This window comes from Mauremys mutica, chromosome 3 (genome assembly GCF_020497125.1).
Source record: "Mauremys mutica isolate MM-2020 ecotype Southern chromosome 3, ASM2049712v1, whole genome shotgun sequence".
NCBI classification, from domain to species: Eukaryota; Metazoa; Chordata; order Testudines; family Geoemydidae; genus Mauremys; species Mauremys mutica.
In genome coordinates this window covers 2,908,609-2,927,326 of record NC_059074.1, presented here as the reverse complement: position 1 = coordinate 2,927,326, position 18,718 = coordinate 2,908,609, and the positions used below count along the sequence as shown (strand labels likewise).

Below are 18,718 nucleotides of genomic sequence, written 5' to 3'. Positions count from 1 at the left end.
GAGTCCGGCCGCTCCCCTTAGCATCACCCACGGGTAACCAGCTTCCCCGTCGCCCAGGCAGGCCTGGCTGATCCCTCGTCTCTCTCCCTCGTGCGCCAGGCCTGGCTCAGGTGGGAAAGCCAGAGCCCGGCCGGCTGAGGGCCTTCTGGTCCTTCGGGGGGCGCAGGGGGGCTTCTGCCCCAGCTGTTCCCCAGGTGCCGATTGCTGCTGGTGCGGGGGGGTGATTGGCACTGTGGTGGCTGGTGCCTCTCCGGGCTGTTCTCCGGGCACTGTCCTGCTTTGGCCAAACCCCTGGGTTAGTGGGGCTGGAGCCAGGAGCCTCCCTGGAGCTGCTTCCTGAGCCAGGCTGCCTCAGGCCTTTGCTGGCCATCCCGCACGGAGCAGGAATGCTCCAGGCGTGGGACCGGGGTTTGCGCCCCTAGCACCAATCCGCAGGCCTCAGCAGCTGGACTGATGGTGCCAGCGGGAGCCTGCTCCTTGCGTGGCACAGGCCTCAGTCGCAGACGGTGTGAACGAAGCAGCAGTTCTGGGAAAGGACCTGTCCCGAGCTGCCCACGGCAGTGACCTATTTTAGAGGCTCAGGGTTTTGAATCCAAATGAGGCCGCAGACTCCTCTTGGCCCGGCCCAGCGAGCGGAGACGCATGGCCTGACGTCATCAGAGGCTGCGGCAGAGCCCGGGCAGCGTGGCCCCAGGGGCACTCGGCTAAGGCAGGAAGGGGGCAGGCTCTGCCCACCAGCTCATGCCCTTGGGGTACTTGAGACCCGCGGGCTGCCCCTCGGGCCCATGGCTGGAGTTGGCCCACGGGCTGGTGTAGGGTCAGCAGGCAGGAGGGGGGCTGAGAGAGGGCCCTGAAAACACCAGGGCTCCCCCTCAGAGCCAGCCGGGGAGCTGCGCAGCCTGGGCCTGGCATGTCCCCAGCAGAGGTGTGGTCCCACCTCTGCGTTCTAGCCATGAACGAACCCCTGCTGGCTCAGGCCTTCCACCCGCTGGGCTTGAGCCAGGCCCCCGGCCGCTCTCAGGGTACGTTGGCACAGGGACGAAAGCCCTGCGGCCTGGGTCTAACAGCGGCTGTGTGGCCGTTAGCCTGAGCTCCGGGAGCCTCCAGCCTTGCTGGGACACGTCCGTCCCTCGTCCCCTCCGGGGGGCGGCAGCACTTGCTCCGGTTTGCCTTTGATCCGCCCATGGCGTGCGGGGGGTGACCGCCAGGCAGAGCTCGGAGGGTGCTGTATGCGCAGCCTCGGGGGCCCTGAGCCTGGAGCTGGTGTTAAAGGGACGCGGCCGACATCTGAGAACTGCCCGGCAGCCCCTGTGACTAGCCGCCCCGGGGCTGCTTTGCTCTGCTGGCCCTGCGGTGCATGGGCAGTGATCGCTGCAGAGCGGGCCCCACAGGTTTGTGGATGGTGATTGCACTTGGTTCCTCATGCTGTGGGTCGCTGGGCTGCAGGGAGCAGTGGGGGCTCAGCAGGGGGCGCTCTCCCCAGCAGTCAGTGCTGGCCCCACTGCCCCAGTGTGGTGCTAGGGGACCTGTGAACATAAGAACGGCCAGACTGGGTCAGACCAAGGGTCCATCCAGCCCAGTGTCCTGTCCTCTAACAGTGGCCAGTGCCAGGGGCCCCAGAGGGAATGACCAGAACAGGGAATCATCAAGTGATCCATCCCCTGTTGCCCATTCCTGGCTTCTGGCAAACAGAGGCTGGGGACCCCATCCCCGCCCAGCCTGGCTAATAGCCATTGATGGACCTGTCCTCCATGAATGTATCTAGTTCGGTTTTGAACCATGTTATAGTCTTGGCCTTCACAACATCCTTCGGCAAGGAGTTCCACAGGTTGACTGTGCGTTGTGTGAAGAAATACTGCCTTGTGTTTGTTTTAAACCTGCTGCCTATTAATTTCACTGGGTGGCCCCTAGTTCTCGTGTTATGAGAAGGAGTAAATAACACGTCCTTATTTACTGTCTCCACACCAGACATGATTTTATAGATCTCTATCATATCCCCCCTTAGTCGTCTCTTTGCCAAGTTGAAAAGTCCCAGTCTTATTAATCTCTCCTCATATGGCAGCTGTTCTATCCCCGAATAATTTTTGTTGCCCTTCTCTGAACCTTTTCCAATTCCAACAGATCTTTTTTGAGATGAGGCGACCACATCTGCACGCAGTATTCAAGGTGTGAGTGTACCATAGATTTATACAGTGGCAATATATTTTCTGTCTTATTATCAGTAATGGTTCCTAATATTTTGTTCAGATGTTTTCAGAGAACTATCCACAATGACGCCTGGTCCCAGAACAGAGCCCTGGGGGACCCTGCTTTTTACTTTTCTCCACTATGAAAACTGACCATTAATTCCTACCTTTTGATTCCTGTCTTTTAACCAGTTACTGATCCGGGAGGGGACCTTCCCTCTTATCCCATGACAGCTCACTCTGCTTAAGAGCCTTTGGTGAGGGACCTTGTCAGAGGTTTTCTGAAAATCTAAGTTCACTATAGCCACTGGATCCCTCTGGTCCACCTGCTTGTTGATCCCCTCACAGAATTCTAGTAGATCGGTGAGGCAGGATTTCCCTTTACAAAGCTGGGTTGACTCTTCCCCAACAAATCGTGTTCACCTCTGTGTCTGACAATCTGTTCTTTACTATGTTCCAACCATTTTGCGCAGTACTGAAGTTAGGCTCACCGGCCTGTAACTGTCAGGGTTGCCTCTGTACCCTTCAGTCATCTGGTCCGGAGGCCTCTTTGGGGAAAGGTCCTCAGCCCAGCCGCAGGCCGCCTGCCCAGAGCCAGGCTGGGGTGCTGGCAGGCTGGGGCTGTGGGGAGCAGGCTAGCAGGGAAGGCAGTTGCTGACAGGCTAGATGATGTCTTTGCATTAGTCTGCAGAGAGGAGGCTGGGGGGACATTCCTGTCCCAGAGCTGCTCCGTTCTGCTAGGAAAGACGAGGCGCTGTCTGTCACGGAGTCCGGGCCCTGCACCCCCCCCCCCCACTTCCTGCGATTCCCCGGGACTCTCAGCCGGCCAGTAACACAGAAGGGTTATTAGACGACAGGGACACCGTCCCAAGCAGGGCTTGTAGGTACAACCAGGACCCCTCAGCCAGGTCCCTCTGGGGGGCAGGATCTTAGACCCCAGACTGGGGGTTCCTGCCTCTTCCCAGCCAGCCCAAAAGTGAAACTAAAAACCCTCCAGCCGGCTCTCTTCCTTTGTCCAGCTTCCCCGGCAAAGGTGTTAACTCGCCCCACCCCCCTCCTGGCTCAGGTTACAGGCTCAGGTCCTGTCCCTCACCTAAAGTCACCCCCTGCTCCCCCACCCCCCATGCAGACAGTCCCTACTGCTGTCCCGCTGTCAGAGAGTGAGAGGTCAGGAGTAGGCGCCAGGCCTGGCTGCTCCATTCCCCGGGGCTGAGGCATGGGGTGGACAAGTGGCTGGCAGATCCAAGTGTGCTGAGTGCAGCTCTGTTGCAGAGCCCTGGAGAGTAGCCAGTGTTGTACCTGTACTGAAAACGGCTCTGGGATGAGCCTGGGGAGCTGTTGAAATGATCAGTAAAAACAGAGCAGCAACCCCCTCAAAAGATCAGGGTCTGAGAGCTCCGCCAGCTCCGTGGCTTGGACACGCTGTCCTAGCCTCAGGTTGCATGTGAGCAGGATTCATCCCCGAATTGGGGCCGCTGGCTGGATCATTCGCTCCCGGCCCAGGCCAGGGACTGACGCTGCTCCGTGCTCCCTGGCACTGGGGTAAAGGAGAACTGGCTGACAGGATCTCATCAGACTTTCAGACCTGGACAAGGGCCCGCCGAGGAGGCTGCTGAGGTGTCCAGGGTCTGAGGCCAAGGGCTGTGACAGAGCAGAGCCCGGCTCCGCGACAGGGGAATGGGCAGTGTTCGTTGTGGCTGCCAGCTGGCAGCAGGGTGTGGACCGGACCCCATGGCGGGTTCTGTAGTGGTGAATGATCTGGAAAGGGGGCAGCGTGCGGTTAGTCAGGAAGAGAGAGGCCTGCCAGGCACTGAGCGGGATTGAACAAGCCAGGAGACTGGGCCACACACCGGTGAATGAAATTCAATGTCGGTAAATGTAGAGTAATGGAGGGAAACATTTCAACTGGCTGGTCATCTGCCAGGGTCTGCACAAGCCTCGGCTCAGGGCAGAAACGCGACTGCAGGGGCGGGATGCACACGGCCTGGGGAGAGATGGCGGACGCTGCGCAGGCTGGGACCCAGCTCACCTGGGAGCTGGAGGGAGTTTGCGGGCCTGGAAAGCTGCCTTGTGCAGAGGGAGTGATGAGCTTGGGATCGTCACCTTGGAAAGGAGCTGAATGAGGGAGGGGTCTGTGGAGCTCACTGCCCCAGACAGTCACTGAGTCAGGAAGATGAGCAGGATTCAGAAAGGGGCTGGACCTTTCTGTAGGTCACAGGGACATCCCGAGTGATGGTTAATGATACAGCATCACACTAAACCTCCTGCTTCAGGCTTACACCACTGCAGGAAGAGCCCCGCGCCTGGCCCAGGGCAGCTGGCTCGGCCCCCAGGGCTCAGCCTGCGGGGCTATACAAGATGTTTGTCTCCAGCCCGAGCCAGCTGCCCTGGGCCAGGTGCGGTTGTGCCGCTGGTCTTTACTGCGCTGTAGCCCTGCCCTGAGAGACCGGCAGCAGGGGGGTGGGGGCTCAGATTGTCCCACATCTGGGACTGAGGGATTCTCAGACCTGCTTCTCTCCTGGTGCAGCCACTGTCAGAGATGGGCCATGGGGCTGGATGGGCCAGGGGCCTGACCCAGCTGTGGGCGCGGGGGGGCGGGGGTGGGGAGGAGAGCAGGCGTCCGCGCTCCTAACCCAGGTGTGGGCGCAGGGGGGGTGCGGGGGCAGCAGGCGTCTGCGCTCCTAACCCAGCTGGGGGCGTGGGGGGGTGGAGGGGAGCAGGCGTCGGTGCTCCTGACCCAGCTGGGGGCGTGGGGGGGGTGCGGGGGCAGCAGGCGTCCGGGCTCCTGACCCAGCTGGTGGCGCGGGGGGGGTGGAGGGGAGCAGGCGTCCGTGCTCCTGACCCAGCTGGGGGCGTGGGGGGGGTGCGGGGGCAGCAGGCATCCGCGCTCCTGACCCAGCTGGGGGCGGGGGGGGGTGCGGGGGCAGCAGGCGTCCGTGCTCCTGACCCAGCTGGGGGCGTGGGGGGGGTGGAGGGCAGCAGGCGTCCGCGCTCCTGACCCAGCTGGGGGCGGGGGGGGGGGGGGGGGGAGCAGGCGTCCGCGCTCCTGACCCATCTGGGGGCGTGGGGGGCTGCGGGGGCAGCAGGCGTCCGTGCTCCTGACCCAGCTGGGGGCGTGGGGGGGTGCGGGGGCAGCAGGCGTCCGCGCTCCTGACCCAGCTGGGGGCGCGGGGGGGTGCGGGGGTGCGGGGGCAGCAGGCGTCCGCGCTCCTGACCCAGCTGGGGGCGTGGGGGGGTGCGGGGGCAGCAGGCGTCCGCGCTCCTGACCCAGCTGGGGGCGTGGGGGCGAGCGGGGGCAGCAGGCGTCCGCGCTCCTGACCCAGCTGGGGGCGTGGGGGGGTGCGGGGGCAGCAGGCGTCCGCGCTCCTGACCCAGCTGGGGGCGTGGGGGGGTGCGGGGGCAGCAGGCGTCCGCGCTCCTGACCCAGCTGGGGGCGTGGGGGGGTGGAGGGGAGCAGGCGTCCGCGCTCCTGACCCAGCTGGGGGCGTGGGGGGGTGGAGGGGAGCAGGCGTCCGCGCTCCTGACCCAGCTGGGGGCGTGGGGGGGTGCGGGGGCAGCAGGCGTCCGCGCTCCTGACCCAGCTGGGGGCGTGGGGGGGGTGCGGGGGCAGCAGGCGTCCGCGCTCCTGACCCAGCTGGGGGCGTGGGGGGGTGCGGGGGCAGCAGGCGTCCGTGCTCCTAACCCAGTTGGGGGCGGGGGGGGGGTGGAGGGCAGCAGGCGTCCGCGCTCCTAACCCAGCTGGGGGCGCGGGGGGGGTGGAGGGGAGCAGGCGTCCGCGCTCCTGACCCAGCTGGGGGCGTGGGGGGGGTGGAGGGGAGCAGGCGTCCGCGCTCCTGACCCAGCTGGGGGCGTGGGGGGGTGCGGGGGCAGCAGGCGTCCGTGCTCCTGACCCGGCTGGGGGCGTGGGGGGGTGCGGGGGCAGCAGGCGTCCGCGCTCCTGACCCGGCAGGGGGCGTGGGGGGGTGCGGGGGCAGCAGGCGTCCGCGCTCCTGACCCAGCTGGGGGCGCGGGGGGGGTGCGGGGGCAGCAGGCGTCCGCGCTCCTGACCCAGCTGGGGGCGTGGGGGGGTGGAGGGGAGCAGGCGTCCGCGCTCCTAACCCAGCTGGGGGAGTGGGGGGGTGGAGGGGAGCAGGCGTCCGCGCTCCTGACCCAGCTGGGGGCGTGGGGGGGTGGAGGGGAGCAGGCGTCCGCGCTCCTAACCCAGCTGGGGGCTGCTTTGTGCAGGGTCCCTGGTGGGAGTCGGAGACGTGATCTCTCAGCAGCTGGTGGAAAGAAGGGGCCTGAGTGGGCACCGCAGTGGCAGGACGCTGAAGATGATGGCCATTGGCTTCTGCTTTGTGGTGAGTGCTGCCCCCCCAGGGCCTGCTGGGAGCAGAGCAGGGACCCGGTGCAGCAGGCTGTGCACACACCAGCATGCAGAGCCGGCCTGGTGCCGGGCGTGCGAGGAGCAGGGACCCGGTGCAGCAGGCTGCGCGCACACCAGCATGCAGAGCCGGCCTGGTGCCGGGCGTGTGAGGAGCAGGGCCCGGTGCAGCAGGCTGTGTGCACACCAGTATGCAGAGCCCGCCTGGTGCCGGGCGTGTGAGGAGCAGGGCCCGTCAGGCCCTGCACCCCCGGGCTCCCTGCGATTCACCAGGACTCTCAGCCAGCCAGGAAAGCAGAAGGTTTATTTAGACGACAGGAACACAGTCCAACACAGGTCTTGCAGGCACAGATAACCGGATCCCCCCGGTTAGGTCCATCTTGGGGCCCCAGGAGCCCCACAGCCCCCATTGGGGATCAGAGCCCTGTCTCTGCTTCCCTTCTTTTCCCCAGCCAGTTCCAGTCTGCCCAACCCCCTCCGGCCCCTCCTCTCTGCTCAGCTTCTCTCCCGGGCCAGGAGGTCACCTGACCCCTTTGTCTCCAACACCTTTAGATGCACCTTTGCAGGGAGGGGCCCGGCCATCAGTTGCTAGGCGACAGAGTGTCAGGCATTTGGCAGCATGTCCTTTTGCTGCTAGAAACTTAGGATCTGTACCCAGCCCCCAGTAAGACCAGTCCCACTTCGTCACACGGGCGTGCGAGGAGCAGGGCCCGGTGCAACAGGCTGTGTGCACACCGGCATGCAGAGCCGGCCTGGTGCCGGGCGTGCAAGGAGCAGGGCCAGGTGCAGCAGGCTGTGCGCACACCAGCATACAGAGCCAGACTGGTGCCGGGCGTGCGAGGAGCAGGGCCCGGTGCAGCAGGCTGTGCGCACACCAGCATGCAGAGCCGGCCTGGTGCCGGGCGTGTGAGGAGCAGGGCCCGGTGCAGCAGGCTGTGCGCACACCAGCATGCAGAGCCGGCCTGGTGCCGGGCGTGCGAGGAACAGGGCCCGGTGCAACAGGCTGTGCGCACACCAGCATACAGAGCCAGACTGGTGCCGGGCGTGCGAGGAGCAGGGCCCGGTGCAGCAGGCTGTGTGCACACCAGCGTGCAGAGCCGGCCTGGAGCCGGGCGTGCGAGGAGCAGGGCCCGGTGCAGCAGGCTGTGCGCACACCAGCGTGCAGAGCCGGCCTGGTGCCGGGTGTGCGAGGAGCAGGGCCCGGTGCAGCAGGCTGTGCGCACACCAGCATACAGAGCCGGCCTGGTGCCGGGCGTGCGAGGAGCAGGGCCGGGAGCAGGCAGCGGCTGCAGAATTCTCTCCCTGGGGCTGGCAGGGCCTCCCGGCAGGCAGCCATGGAACTCTGCCATGCTGGGGGAGAGCCCAGGGTGGGGGGCATCAGCATAGGACCCCTCTGGGGCAGGAGGGCACTCCACGACCACCCACCACCCGCGCTCTGGCCCTAGGAGCTGCTCCCCGGCCCTGCAGTCTGCGCCGCGGTGGGTGAAGTGCTGAGTGGTGCTGGAACCGGCCAGGAGCCAATTTGATTCTGTGGCACTTGGCCGCTCAGCCGCTCCCATGCCCTTGTGTTGAGCAGCTCCTGGCTTGAGTCCTAGCACTGAGGAGCCTGGGGGAGGGAGCAGCTCCCTGGGACGGGCCCAGCAAAGCTGGCGGGTGTGGGGCACCAGCGCTCAGCTCCCCACCTGCCCCCACCAGCTGCTCCCACTCAGGCTGCAGTTCTCACTCCGGAGCTCGGCCTCTGCCCAGCCAGCGCGGGCAGGCAGGCGGGTGTATCCGCGGCCTGGCGCACGGCCCAGGCAGCCCCTCGGGCGGCCCAGAGACCTGACTGATGGTTACAGCCCAGCCCAGCTGCAGTGACCCCCGTGGTTCAAGCTCTGTCCCCCCGTCCGTCCAATCTCCTTTGTCAGACTCCCGGGCTGCTCCCCACAGCCCACACTTAACCCCCCCCAGGCCTTTGTTCCCGAGCCGGGGGATGGGGCTCAGCCCCCTGCGGAGAGGCAGGACCACGTCTCTCTGGGTCGCTGGTCGCCAGGTGTCCACGTCCCGGCCATGGGATCTGCCCTTGTCTTCTCGAGAGCTGCATGGAGCTGGGACCTAGGCCGCCAGGCGCCATCCACACCTGTGTCTTCACCTGCCCCAGAGCCCCCAGACCTCCCACCCGCGGGGGAACAGTGCCGCACACGGGGGAAACTGAGGCTCTCCCTTGCAGCCTGTGCTGCAGGGAGAGGAGCAGGGACTCAGCAGGGGGCACTGTCCTCTCCCGGTCAGTGCTGGCCTTGCCTTCTGTCTGAGAGCTCAACACACTGCAGAGGCTCCCCTGCTCCCCAGCCAGGGGCTCAGTCAGGATCAGGTGGGGAAATTGAGGCCCAGAGAAAGCTGGGGACTCTCCCAAGGCCCATAGTGGCAGGCAGTGACGGAGCCAACAGAAGGACCTCGGCACCCTGGCATCCAGCCCTGTCTCTCCCATTCGTGTTTGTTTCGAGAGCCCCGGGGATCTGTACTGGCCGCAGCCGCCAGGGCCTGGTGCCCTCTGCAGGGTTCCTCCTCGCCCTGCTGGCTCCCGGTTGCACTGGGCGTCCCCCAGCCTGTGTGGTAGAGGTCTGTGCCAAGCCCTGGCTGCAGCGTGAGTTCTCAGGGTGCCTCCTTAGGCCGTCGCGGGGGCCGTTGTCTCCTCGGTGCCTGCAGCTGAACAGGACTTTGCTGGCTGTCCTGGGATTTGCTGCCAGGCTGCGGAACTGCGCTGGGCCCCAGGGGCTGGATCCAGACCCTCGATACCAGCATGTCACTCTCACCTCCGGATCTCTGCCTGAGCTCTCAGCACCTGCCGGCTCCATTCCCAGCCACTTGCTGGCAGTGTTGCCACAGCCTCCCCCAGTCCCTGTGCCTCGGTTTCCCCTCTGCACCAGGGCAGAATGGCCTGACCCTCCTGCAGGTGCAGGGGAGGCATTTTCTGTCTGTGGGGCCTCTGTGATGCCCGTCGGGGGCGCTGGCACGGGACACGCCCCCTCCCCTGCTGTAGGGAGTGTGTGTAGGGAAGGCCCGTCCGTCCGTCCGTCTGTCTGTCTGTGGGGCACGTAGCTCAGTGCACGGCCGCTGCCTTGAACCCGTGCTCTCTGCAGTCCCGTCTGAGCCCAGGAGGCGGAGTTCCAGGGACCACAGCAGGCCCCTCCTGGGCTGACCCCCTGACAGGAGCCTGGAACTGGGGTAGCGCTTTGCCCGCTGAACTCTCCAGCCTGGGCTGTCTCTCAAGGCTTTGCTAGTGACAGGCAGCAAACCCCTCCAGGTGCTGTGATCACTCAGCACGACCGCGTGTGGAGCCCCGCACCCAGCCAGAGGGCATGACTGCTCCCAGAGCCACTCCCGAATCACACAGAGACAGGCGCCAGCTCCGAGCCTTGTACCTCAGGTCCTGCCCTGCTCAGAAGCCTGATGAGTGTGAGTGCGTGAGCTGGTCCGCCCACATCTCGATGTGGAGAGGACACACACTAGCCTTTGTAACCTAAACACTTCAAGCAAAAGACACTGTTTAAGGTAAAAGCGAAAAGCGGTTCATTAACTACAGACAGATGTTCTGTGATGATAAGTGCTCGGCACAAAGGGTCAGAGAGTTACCAGAGAAAAGAAGAGGTGAGCACACGGTCTAAATCAGTTCTCTCACTTCCCTGGATGCTGCAGCTCTCGATGCGCAGGCTTCCCCGTAAGCCTGGGACCAGTCTCCTCAGTTGAAGTCTTTGCTCAGTGTTCGTGTTGCTTCCAGCATAGGCAGAGGAGGAGAGGGGCCAAGACACGATCCCACTGTCCCTTATTTCATACCCTCAGTCCGTGTGCCTGGAAAACACTCGCCCCGCCGTGTCCTGGTGGGCTTTGCGGAGTCATGGCGTTGAGCATCCCCCATTGGGCGATGCCTGGGCAGCCCTCTTACAGCATTGTAAATCCCTTGCTGATTAATGGGTGACAGACGCCTTCCGGAGGGGGCTCACCTCTTGTGTTGTCACAGCGTAGTTCAGTAACAGCCCTGCGGCCAATCTCATAACGTCACACACGCGAGCGATAGACCAGCGGGTTCAGCAGATCATGGCCTGCTTTGTATGAAATACAGTTCTATGACGAGGATGAATATGGGGGTTCCAGGGTGCTGCTGTGAGGTACAGAGCGCCAGACCCGCTTTCTCCTGCAGGGCCCTGTGGTGGGAGGCTGGTACCAGCTCCTGGATCGACTTATCCCGGGAACCACCAAGATGGTGGCGTTGAAGAAGATGGCGCTGGATCAGGTCTGCAAAGGAAGCGTTTCTGGGGGACGACTGAGGGGAGTGGGTGCGTGGGGTTGGGGGATGGGGGGAGGTGAGTGCCCAAGAGGGAAGGGGGGGGCTGTGAGAGGTGGGTGCCCAGGAGGTGGGTGAGGGATGGGGCTGCAGGAGATGGGTGCCCGTGGAGAGGGGGTACATCTGTGCCCTCGCAGCCATGTGCATTTGCACCTGCATTTCCTGGGCTGGGGCCTGCCTGCGCTCCAGGCCACGTAGCACACGCCCCGGCTCCAGCACTGCCTCGGGCTCCCCCCCGCCAGGCTCCCCTGCCCACGGCCAGTGCCAGCCGAAGGAAGGTGTCTCCCAGGCTGTACCCGCCCCGCGAGCCCTGGCCGTGGGCTGCCCCATGGACAGTGGGTCCCAGCATGCATTGTTCCATGCTCCGAGCAGCCCGCCTGCATTGCACGCTGGGGCCGGGGTCTCCTGGGGCAGTTCTGCAGCAGAGATGGGGGCAGGCTGGGCTGGAGCCCTGCAAGGAGCTGCATTTGGGCAAAGGGGGGCAGCCCCTCACCTCCTCCCCCCCCGCCCCCGAGCTCAGGCCAGGCTGAGCCACGGGTTCGCAGTGGAGTGGGTCCAGCCTGGGGGCAGAGCGCTGGCCGGGGGCCTGCAGGGCACTCACTGCTGGCTCCCTTTCAGGGGGCGTTTGCACCTTGCTTCCTGGGCTGTTTCTTGGCCATCGCTGGGGCACTCAACGGCCTGTCCGCCGAGGAGAACTGGGCCAAGATCCGACGGGTGAGTCCCGAGCTGTGCCGGGGGCAATACAGCCCCTGGGAACTGCAGCTTGTGCTCACCACTTCCTGTCCCAAGCTGCGGGGTGCTGCCCGGCGGGAGCCCTGGGGGAGTCGCTGGGGGGCGGGGGGAGCAGGGGGGAGGGGGTGTTACTGGAGCCCCCTGACGGGACCCCTGGGGGAGTCGCTGGGGGGCAGGGGGACAGGGGGAGGGGGCGTTACTGGGGCTGCCCGGAGGGAGCCCTGGGGGAATCACTGGGGGAAGAGGGGAGGGGGCGTTACTGGAGGGGCCCAGCAGGATCCCCATGAGCCTCTGCCCTGGCTATCACCGGCCCCCGGGTGTCTGCCAGGTCCCCAGGAGGGGGTGGGCTGGGGCCCGGGGCCCGTAGATGGGCAGTGGCCTGGATCCCAGGTGTGCCGCCCTCCCGCTCCGACCCTGCTCCCCAAGGCCCAGCCGGAGTCGGGGTCTCCAGGCGGGAGGGTGTCACGGGGAAGCTGAGGCAGGCTGGGCTGGGGAGGAGCAGCCCACACGGGACGTGTGTCTGTCTCCCTGGTGCTGGGGTGCGACACAGGCGCCTGCTCTGGGCTCTGGCTCCTGGCAAGGCGCCAGCAGGGCCCATGTGGCACCAGGGTGCCAGGGCCCCGTCTGCTGGGGGGAGGAGGGGACCTGTCTGCGTTGGCAGTTCCCTAAAGCCGTTAGCAGGTGGCTCGTCTCCACCGTGGTCTGAGATCAACGCAAGCGGCTGAGTCAGCAAGTGCCGAGTGTGAATCACCCGGCGAGCCGGTGCCCTGGCCCTCCCCCAGCGCCCAGCGCCGCTCCCCGGCTGTGAGTCAGTGCGCTCCCCACTCTGGCACCCGCACAGCCCAGTCCCTGCCATGAGTCACCACAGCTGGGAGCGGGGCCAGCCCGGCCGGGGAGGGGCTGCTCCCCCAGCTTGGCAGCGTGCGCTGGCTCTCGGCTGGGACCCCTCTGCCCAGCACACGGGGCCAGCAGGGCTGCCAGGCCCTCTGCAGTGAGTCCTGAGGGCACACGGAGACTCTGCCCGGGCTGCTTCCTCCTTCAGGAGCAAATGCTTCTTGCTGCTCCAGGGGCACCAGGCCACGTGCCTGCTGCTTGCCCTGGGTCCCAGGCACAGAGCCCCATCCCTCCTCTGCAGGCGATGGGGGCGCTGCTGAGTGAGGCTGGAGGGGGTGGGGGGGACCCCTCTCCCCCCCCAGCACTCCCAGGCTGGGCTCTGAGCCTGCAGCCCCTGCTCCTGCTGCCTGGCGCATTCCCTCAGCCGCCTGCCCAGTGCTGTGAGCGTGCCTGGGTGCAGAGGGGGCTTGGCCAGGGGGGTCCATCCCTAAACTGCCTCCCTTGCCCCAGGGATCACCCTGTCCTGCCCCTCACTGACGCCGTGCTGTGCCCCATGTGATGAAGTGGGGATGTTCTTAATGTTCTTGTGGACTCGCAGGCCTGGGTGCTCTCAGCTCCCCACGATCTCCAGGAAGAACCCCTAGTGTGCCAGCCCTTCTCTGGGGCACCACCTCTCTGCCAGGGTCGAGCCGCAGACTCCTCTGCCCCTGAGACTGCTCCCTGCAGTTACCATAACAGTCCTTCTCGCTGGTCACACACTCCCAGGGGTTAAGCGTAGCTCCTCCGCCCCCCGAAACCGCTCCTCTTTGAGCCTTCAGCTCGCCTGGTCCTCGTCAATCCCCCTTCGTTTTACTGCTCCCCAGTCACTTACTGCAGGAAGCGCCATCCACGGGGTGCAGCACATCCCACTTCTGGCACCAGTTGTCACAGAGTCCCCGGGCGACGCTCTGGAACTACTCCATACAAAGCCAGGCAGGACTCTGGGGGAGCCTCCTCTCTGTGAGCAGACTGTTTCCAGGGCAAGGAGCTCACACGGCTTCACCTTCCTGGGTCTGACCTCGGAGCATTCAGCATCCCCTTCTCATACCATTTGCTTCCCACAGCGATTCCGCACAGGCAGGGCTCCTGGGGAAGCCAGAGGGCCCTGCACCCCAACTCCGCAGCCAGACCTGACTCTCAGCCAGCCAGTAACACAGAAGGTTTATTAGAGAACAGGAACACGGTCCCAAGCAGGGCTTGTAGGTACAGAAACCGGACCCCTAAGTCAGGTCCATTTTGGGGCCAGGGAGGCCAGAGCCCCATCTGGGCCCCCCTCCATTTCACACTAGGGCTTCTTCCTGGAAACCGTGGGGAGCTGAGAGCACCCAGGGCTGCGAGTCCATGACAGCATTAAGCACATCCCCGCTTCGGCACACCCCACAGCACCCCGGCTCGGTGGGAACATGGCCTTTGGTAGCCTTGGGCCAGGGCAACCTTCCCGGTGTGTGTCGGAGCTGGTGGGCCCCTGGCTGCCATGGCCACAGCTGCTCCCTGGATGGGCTCCCGTGGGCACCAGCCTGGGCTGCTGGCCTGGCAGGGCTGAGCCGATGTGCCCAGCCGGGGCACAGCCTGATGCTGGCTAGCGCTGGGCGGGTCCCTGGTGTGGACGCTCCAGAGCCGGCATGGGGCCATGTGAGCCTGGCGTGGCCCGGCGGGGGGTGGGGGGTGGGAGGCTGATCCACGCCCGCACACCGGGCTATAAATAGCCTGACAAAAATACACTCCAAGCCCAGCCAGAAAAGCGACAGTGGAACCTCCCCCCCGCCCCCGGATGACATCAGCAGCTTCGAGCTCCACAGCCATCGCATCTCCTTGAGCCCGCACCAAAGGTCGCCCCAGAGCGCATGGGCACCAGGCCAGGGGAGTGGACGTGCCCGGCCCACGTGCCCAGGCCAGGGGAGTGGGCGTGTCCCACCCGCGTGCCCAGGCCAGGGGAGTGGACGTGCCCGGCCCACGTGCCCAGGCCAGGGGAGTGGGCGTGTCCCACCCGCGTGCCCAGGCCAGGGGAGTGGACGTGCCCGGCCCACGTGCCCAGGCCAGGGGAGTGGACGTGCCCGGCCCATGTCCCCTGATGGCTGCCTGGGCCGGCCTTGCGAATAACTGCCCTTGTTCACTCCCCACAGGATTACCCGGACGCACTGCTCACCAACTATTACGTAAGTGCAGGTGCTGCACCGGCGCCGCGAGCCGGTTCCCCAGGTGCTCCAGGGCTGGCCCTGCAGGCTGGGGCCTTCCCTCTGCCCCACACCCATGCTTGGCTAATGAGCTGGCGGAGCATCTCCTCCTGGAGCCCCTCCCACTGTCTGCATGGCCGTGCCCCACACCAGGGCCTTGCCAACCGGCCAGCCAGTGCTCCTGCCCCACGGGACTGCCCAGGCGCCCCTGTCTCCCCCTCCCCCCATTACGTATTTACCCACCAGGAATTTGGGTGAATTTTACTTAGCCAAGTATCCCAACCCCTGTGGGTGCCCGCAGTGCCGGGGGCGCGGGCTGGGGGGTGTGCTGGGGGGAGGGGCTGAGGCCGGGTATCCGGCTGGCAGCCCTGCTGCAGGGTCCCCATCGGCATGTGCCTAAGTGCCCCCCCCCCGCCCTGTCTTCTCTCTTTCAGCTCTGGCCAGCTGTGCAGATTGCCAACTTCTACTTCATCCCCCTAAACCACAGGTCAGGCCCCTGCCCTGCCCCTGCCTGCCCCCCACCCCCTGGGGTGCCCCAGCACCCCCCCACCCTGCCCCCTGCCTGTGCCATGGCTCCCATCTGCCCCAACATCCCTGCCCCTCCCTGCCCTGCTCCCTCCTGCCCTGGTTCCCCCACCCCCACCTGCCCCCTGGGGTGCCCCAGCACCCCCCCACCCTGCCCCCTGCCTGTGCCATGGCTCCCATCTGCCCCAACATCCCTGCCCCTCCCTGCCCTGCTCCCTCCTGCCCTGGTTCCCCCACCCCCACCTGCCCCCTGGGGTGCCCCAGCACCCCCCCACCCTGCCCCCTGCCTGTGCCATGGCTCCCATCTGCCCCAACATCCCTGCCCCTGCCTGCCCTGCTCCCTCCTGCCCTGGTTCCCCCACCTCCACCTGCCCCTTCCCCCCTGGGGTGCCCCAGTGCCCCCCACCCTGCCCCCTGCCTGTGCCATGGCTCCCATCTGCCCCAACATCCCTGCCCCTCCCTGCCCTGGTTCCCCCACCCCCACCTGCTGCCCAGGGAGGAGCCTCCAGCTAGCCCAGCCCCTCGCTGTCTCCCCCGGAGCGCAGGGCCCAGCTCCGCCCCAGGCTAATGGGAGCCGCAAGGCAGCCTGGCCTGAGGCCTGGGGGCTGCCCCATGTGTGCGTCAGGCTCAGCCCGTCGCTGACCCGGCTCCCGCCTCTAGGATCTGGGGGTCATAGTGGACCACAAGCTAAATATGAGTCAACAGTGTGATGCTGTTGTGAAAAAAGCCAACGTGATTCTGGGCTGCACTAAGAGGTGTGTTGTGAGCAAGACAGGAGCAGTCATTCTTCCGCTCTCCTCTGCGCTGGTCAGGCCTCGGCTGGAGCATTGTGTCCAGTTCTGGGCACCGCATTTCAAGAAAGATGTGGAGAAATTGGAGAGGGTCCAGAGAAGAGCAACAAGAATGAGTAAAGGTCTAGAGAACATGACGTACGAAGGAGGCTGAAAGAATTGGGTTTTAGTTTGGAAAAGAGAAGCCTGAGAGGGGCCATGATGGCAGTTTTCAGGTATCTAACAGGGTGTCATAAGGAGGAGGGAGAAACCTTGTTCACCTTAGCCTCTAAGGACAGAACAAGAAGCAATGGGCTTAAACTGCAGCAAGGGAGGTTTAGGTTGGACATTAGGAAAAACTTCCTAATTGTCAGGGTGGTTAAACACTGGAATAAATTGCCCAGGGAGGCTGTGGAATCTCCATCTCTGGAGATATTTACGGGTAGGTTAGATAGATGTCTATCCGGGATGGTCGAGACCAGTGGTCCCCAACCTTTTTGAGCCACGGAGGACCGTGGCGGCTGATGAGCATCCGCCGAAATGCCGCCGACAAGCAGAGTCATCCAGAGGTGTCGCCGCTGAAATTCAGCGGCATTTGGGCGGATGCTCGTCTGCCAGCCAGTACACAGGCGCCATGGCGCCCACAGGCACCGCGTTGGGGACCCCTGGTCTAGACAGTATTTGGTCCTGCCATGAGGGCAGGGGACTGGACTCGATGACCTCTCGAGGTCCCTTCCAGCCCTACAATCTGTGAATCTCTGTCCCAGGCTGGCTGTCGTGCAGGTGGTGGCTGTCGTCTGGAATTCCTACCTGTCCTGGAAGGCGAACCAGCTGTGAGGCCATGGGGCCGGCGCCCCTCCCATCCCCCCACCCAGCCCGTTCTCCCCCAGCCTTCCCCCCATGCCGCACCCTCCTCTGTGACTGCCATAGTGAATGGCCGTGGGGCCGGCCCCCCCTTCCTGTGCCCCCCACCCAGCCGCAGGGCCCCCCCCATGCCACCCCCTCCTCTGTGACTGCCATAGCGAATGGCTGTGGGGCCAGCCCCCCCTTCCTGTGCCCCCCACCCAGCTGCAGGGCCCCCCCATGCCACCCCCTCCTCTGTGACTGCCATAGCGAATGGCCGTGGGGCCAGCCCCCCCTTCCTGTGCCCCCCACCCAGCTGCAGGGCCCCCCCATGCCACCCCCTCCTCTGTGACTGCCATAACAAATGGCTGTGGGGCCAGCCCCCCCTTCCTGTGCCCCCACCCAGCCGCAGGGCCCCCCATGCCACCCCCTCTGCAAGGCCCAGCAGTGGCTCTTGGGGGCACTCCAGGGGGCCACATCACACAGCAACTCTCAAACTGGCCCCCTGGGCAGCCTCAGCAAAGGAAGCGCTGGCACGTGGTGCTGGGAGGTCCGAGGTGCGCCCCACGGCTGTCCCCAGCTCAGGGGGAGATTGATTCCTGCCCCACGGCTGTCCCCAGTACAGGGGGAGATTGATTCCTGCCCCACGGCTGTCCCCAGCACAGGGAGATTGATTCCTGCCCCACGGCTGTCCCCAGCACAGGGGGAGATTGATTCCTGCCCCACGGCTGTCCCCAGCACAGGGGGAGATTGATTCCTGCCCCACGGCTGTCCCCAGCACAGGGGGAGATTGATTCCTGCCCCACGGCTGTCCCCAGCACAGGGGGAGATTGATTCCTGCCCCACGGCTGTCCCCAGCACAGGGAGATTGATTCCTGCCCCACGGCTGTCCCCAGCACAGGGGGAGATTGATTCCTGCCCCACGGCTGTCCCCAGCACAGGGAGATTGATTCCTGCCCCACGGCTGTCCCCAGCACAGGGGGAGATTGATTCCTGCCCCACGGCTGTCCCCAGCACAGGGAGATTGATTCCTGCCCCACGGCTGTCCCCAGCACAGGGGGAGATTGATTCCTGCCCCACGGCTGTCCCCAGCACAGGGGGAGATTGATTCCTGCCCCACGGCTGTCCCCAGGGTGGCTGAGCTGCGCCCCATGGCGGTCCCTGGTGCCGGGGTAGACCGAGCCGTGCCCCAGGGATGCCCGTGGTGCTGGGGGCGATGGAGCCACTCCCCTGGCTGGAGAACCCCTGCCCCAACGGGCCCCGAGCCGTCGCCCTGGAGCCCAGGCAAGGAACTGGAGAAATAAACTCAGTGACTGGCCTTGCCGTGGCCCTGCTGCTGGGGTGGGGCTGGGGCTGGGGGTGCCTTGCTCCAGGGGCTGGGACAGGGTCTGCAGGAGCCGAGGGCAGCCGGCAGGAGCTGCTCCCCGGGAACCAGGCTCGGCACCGGCAGGGCCCATGGTCATAACCTGCTGCACAGGCAGGGCCGACGGGACGCAGCTTCCTGCAGCGCCTGCTCCTCACGGGTCAGTGGGGCAGCCAGGGCCAGCACACAGAGCACCCGCCTGGCAATGCCACCTGTGCGTGGGCAGCACTGACCCGAGGGGTTTCCCTCGGCTCTGAGCTCAGACCCTCCCACCTCGCAGGGTCCTAGAGCCCGGGCTCCAGCTCGCACCCAAGCGTCTGTCCCGCAGAGAAGCAGCCCGAGCCCGGACATAGCCTGGGTCACCACACCGGTCTCTTTGGGCTTGGGGATCTCACATTGCAGCCTGGGTCGCTGTGCCAGGCCAGGCCCGAGCCCCACGTCCGCACTGCCATTGCTAGCCGTGCTGGTGCCATTGGTACCAGTCCCTGCTGCACTCAGCCTGTCTGCACTGGGGCCAGCCTCACCGTGTGAGAGCTACGCCCCCCCCCCCACAAAGTCTCGGACAGGG

General features: G+C 65.4%; 1 protein-coding gene across 3 annotated transcripts in view; it reads left to right on the top strand.

Annotated features, from left to right (window-relative positions):
* The window catches only part of MPV17 (mitochondrial inner membrane protein MPV17), a 40,157-nt gene extending 22,059 nt beyond the window's left edge, over positions 1-18,098 (top strand). For all 3 annotated transcript variants that reach the window (XM_045008820.1, XM_045008819.1, XM_045008821.1), the window contains 6 exons: positions 6,411-6,526; positions 10,727-10,819; positions 11,489-11,584; positions 14,599-14,631; positions 15,084-15,136; positions 16,712-18,098. In XM_045008820.1, the coding sequence (XP_044864755.1) occupies positions 6,411-6,526; positions 10,727-10,819; positions 11,489-11,584; positions 14,599-14,631; positions 15,084-15,136; positions 16,712-16,781 (461 nt within the window). In that variant the 3' untranslated portion in view covers positions 16,782-18,098. The remainder of the gene's footprint in view (positions 1-6,410; positions 6,527-10,726; positions 10,820-11,488; positions 11,585-14,598; positions 14,632-15,083; positions 15,137-16,711) is intronic.
* The last annotated feature ends 620 nt before the right edge of the window (positions 18,099-18,718 follow it).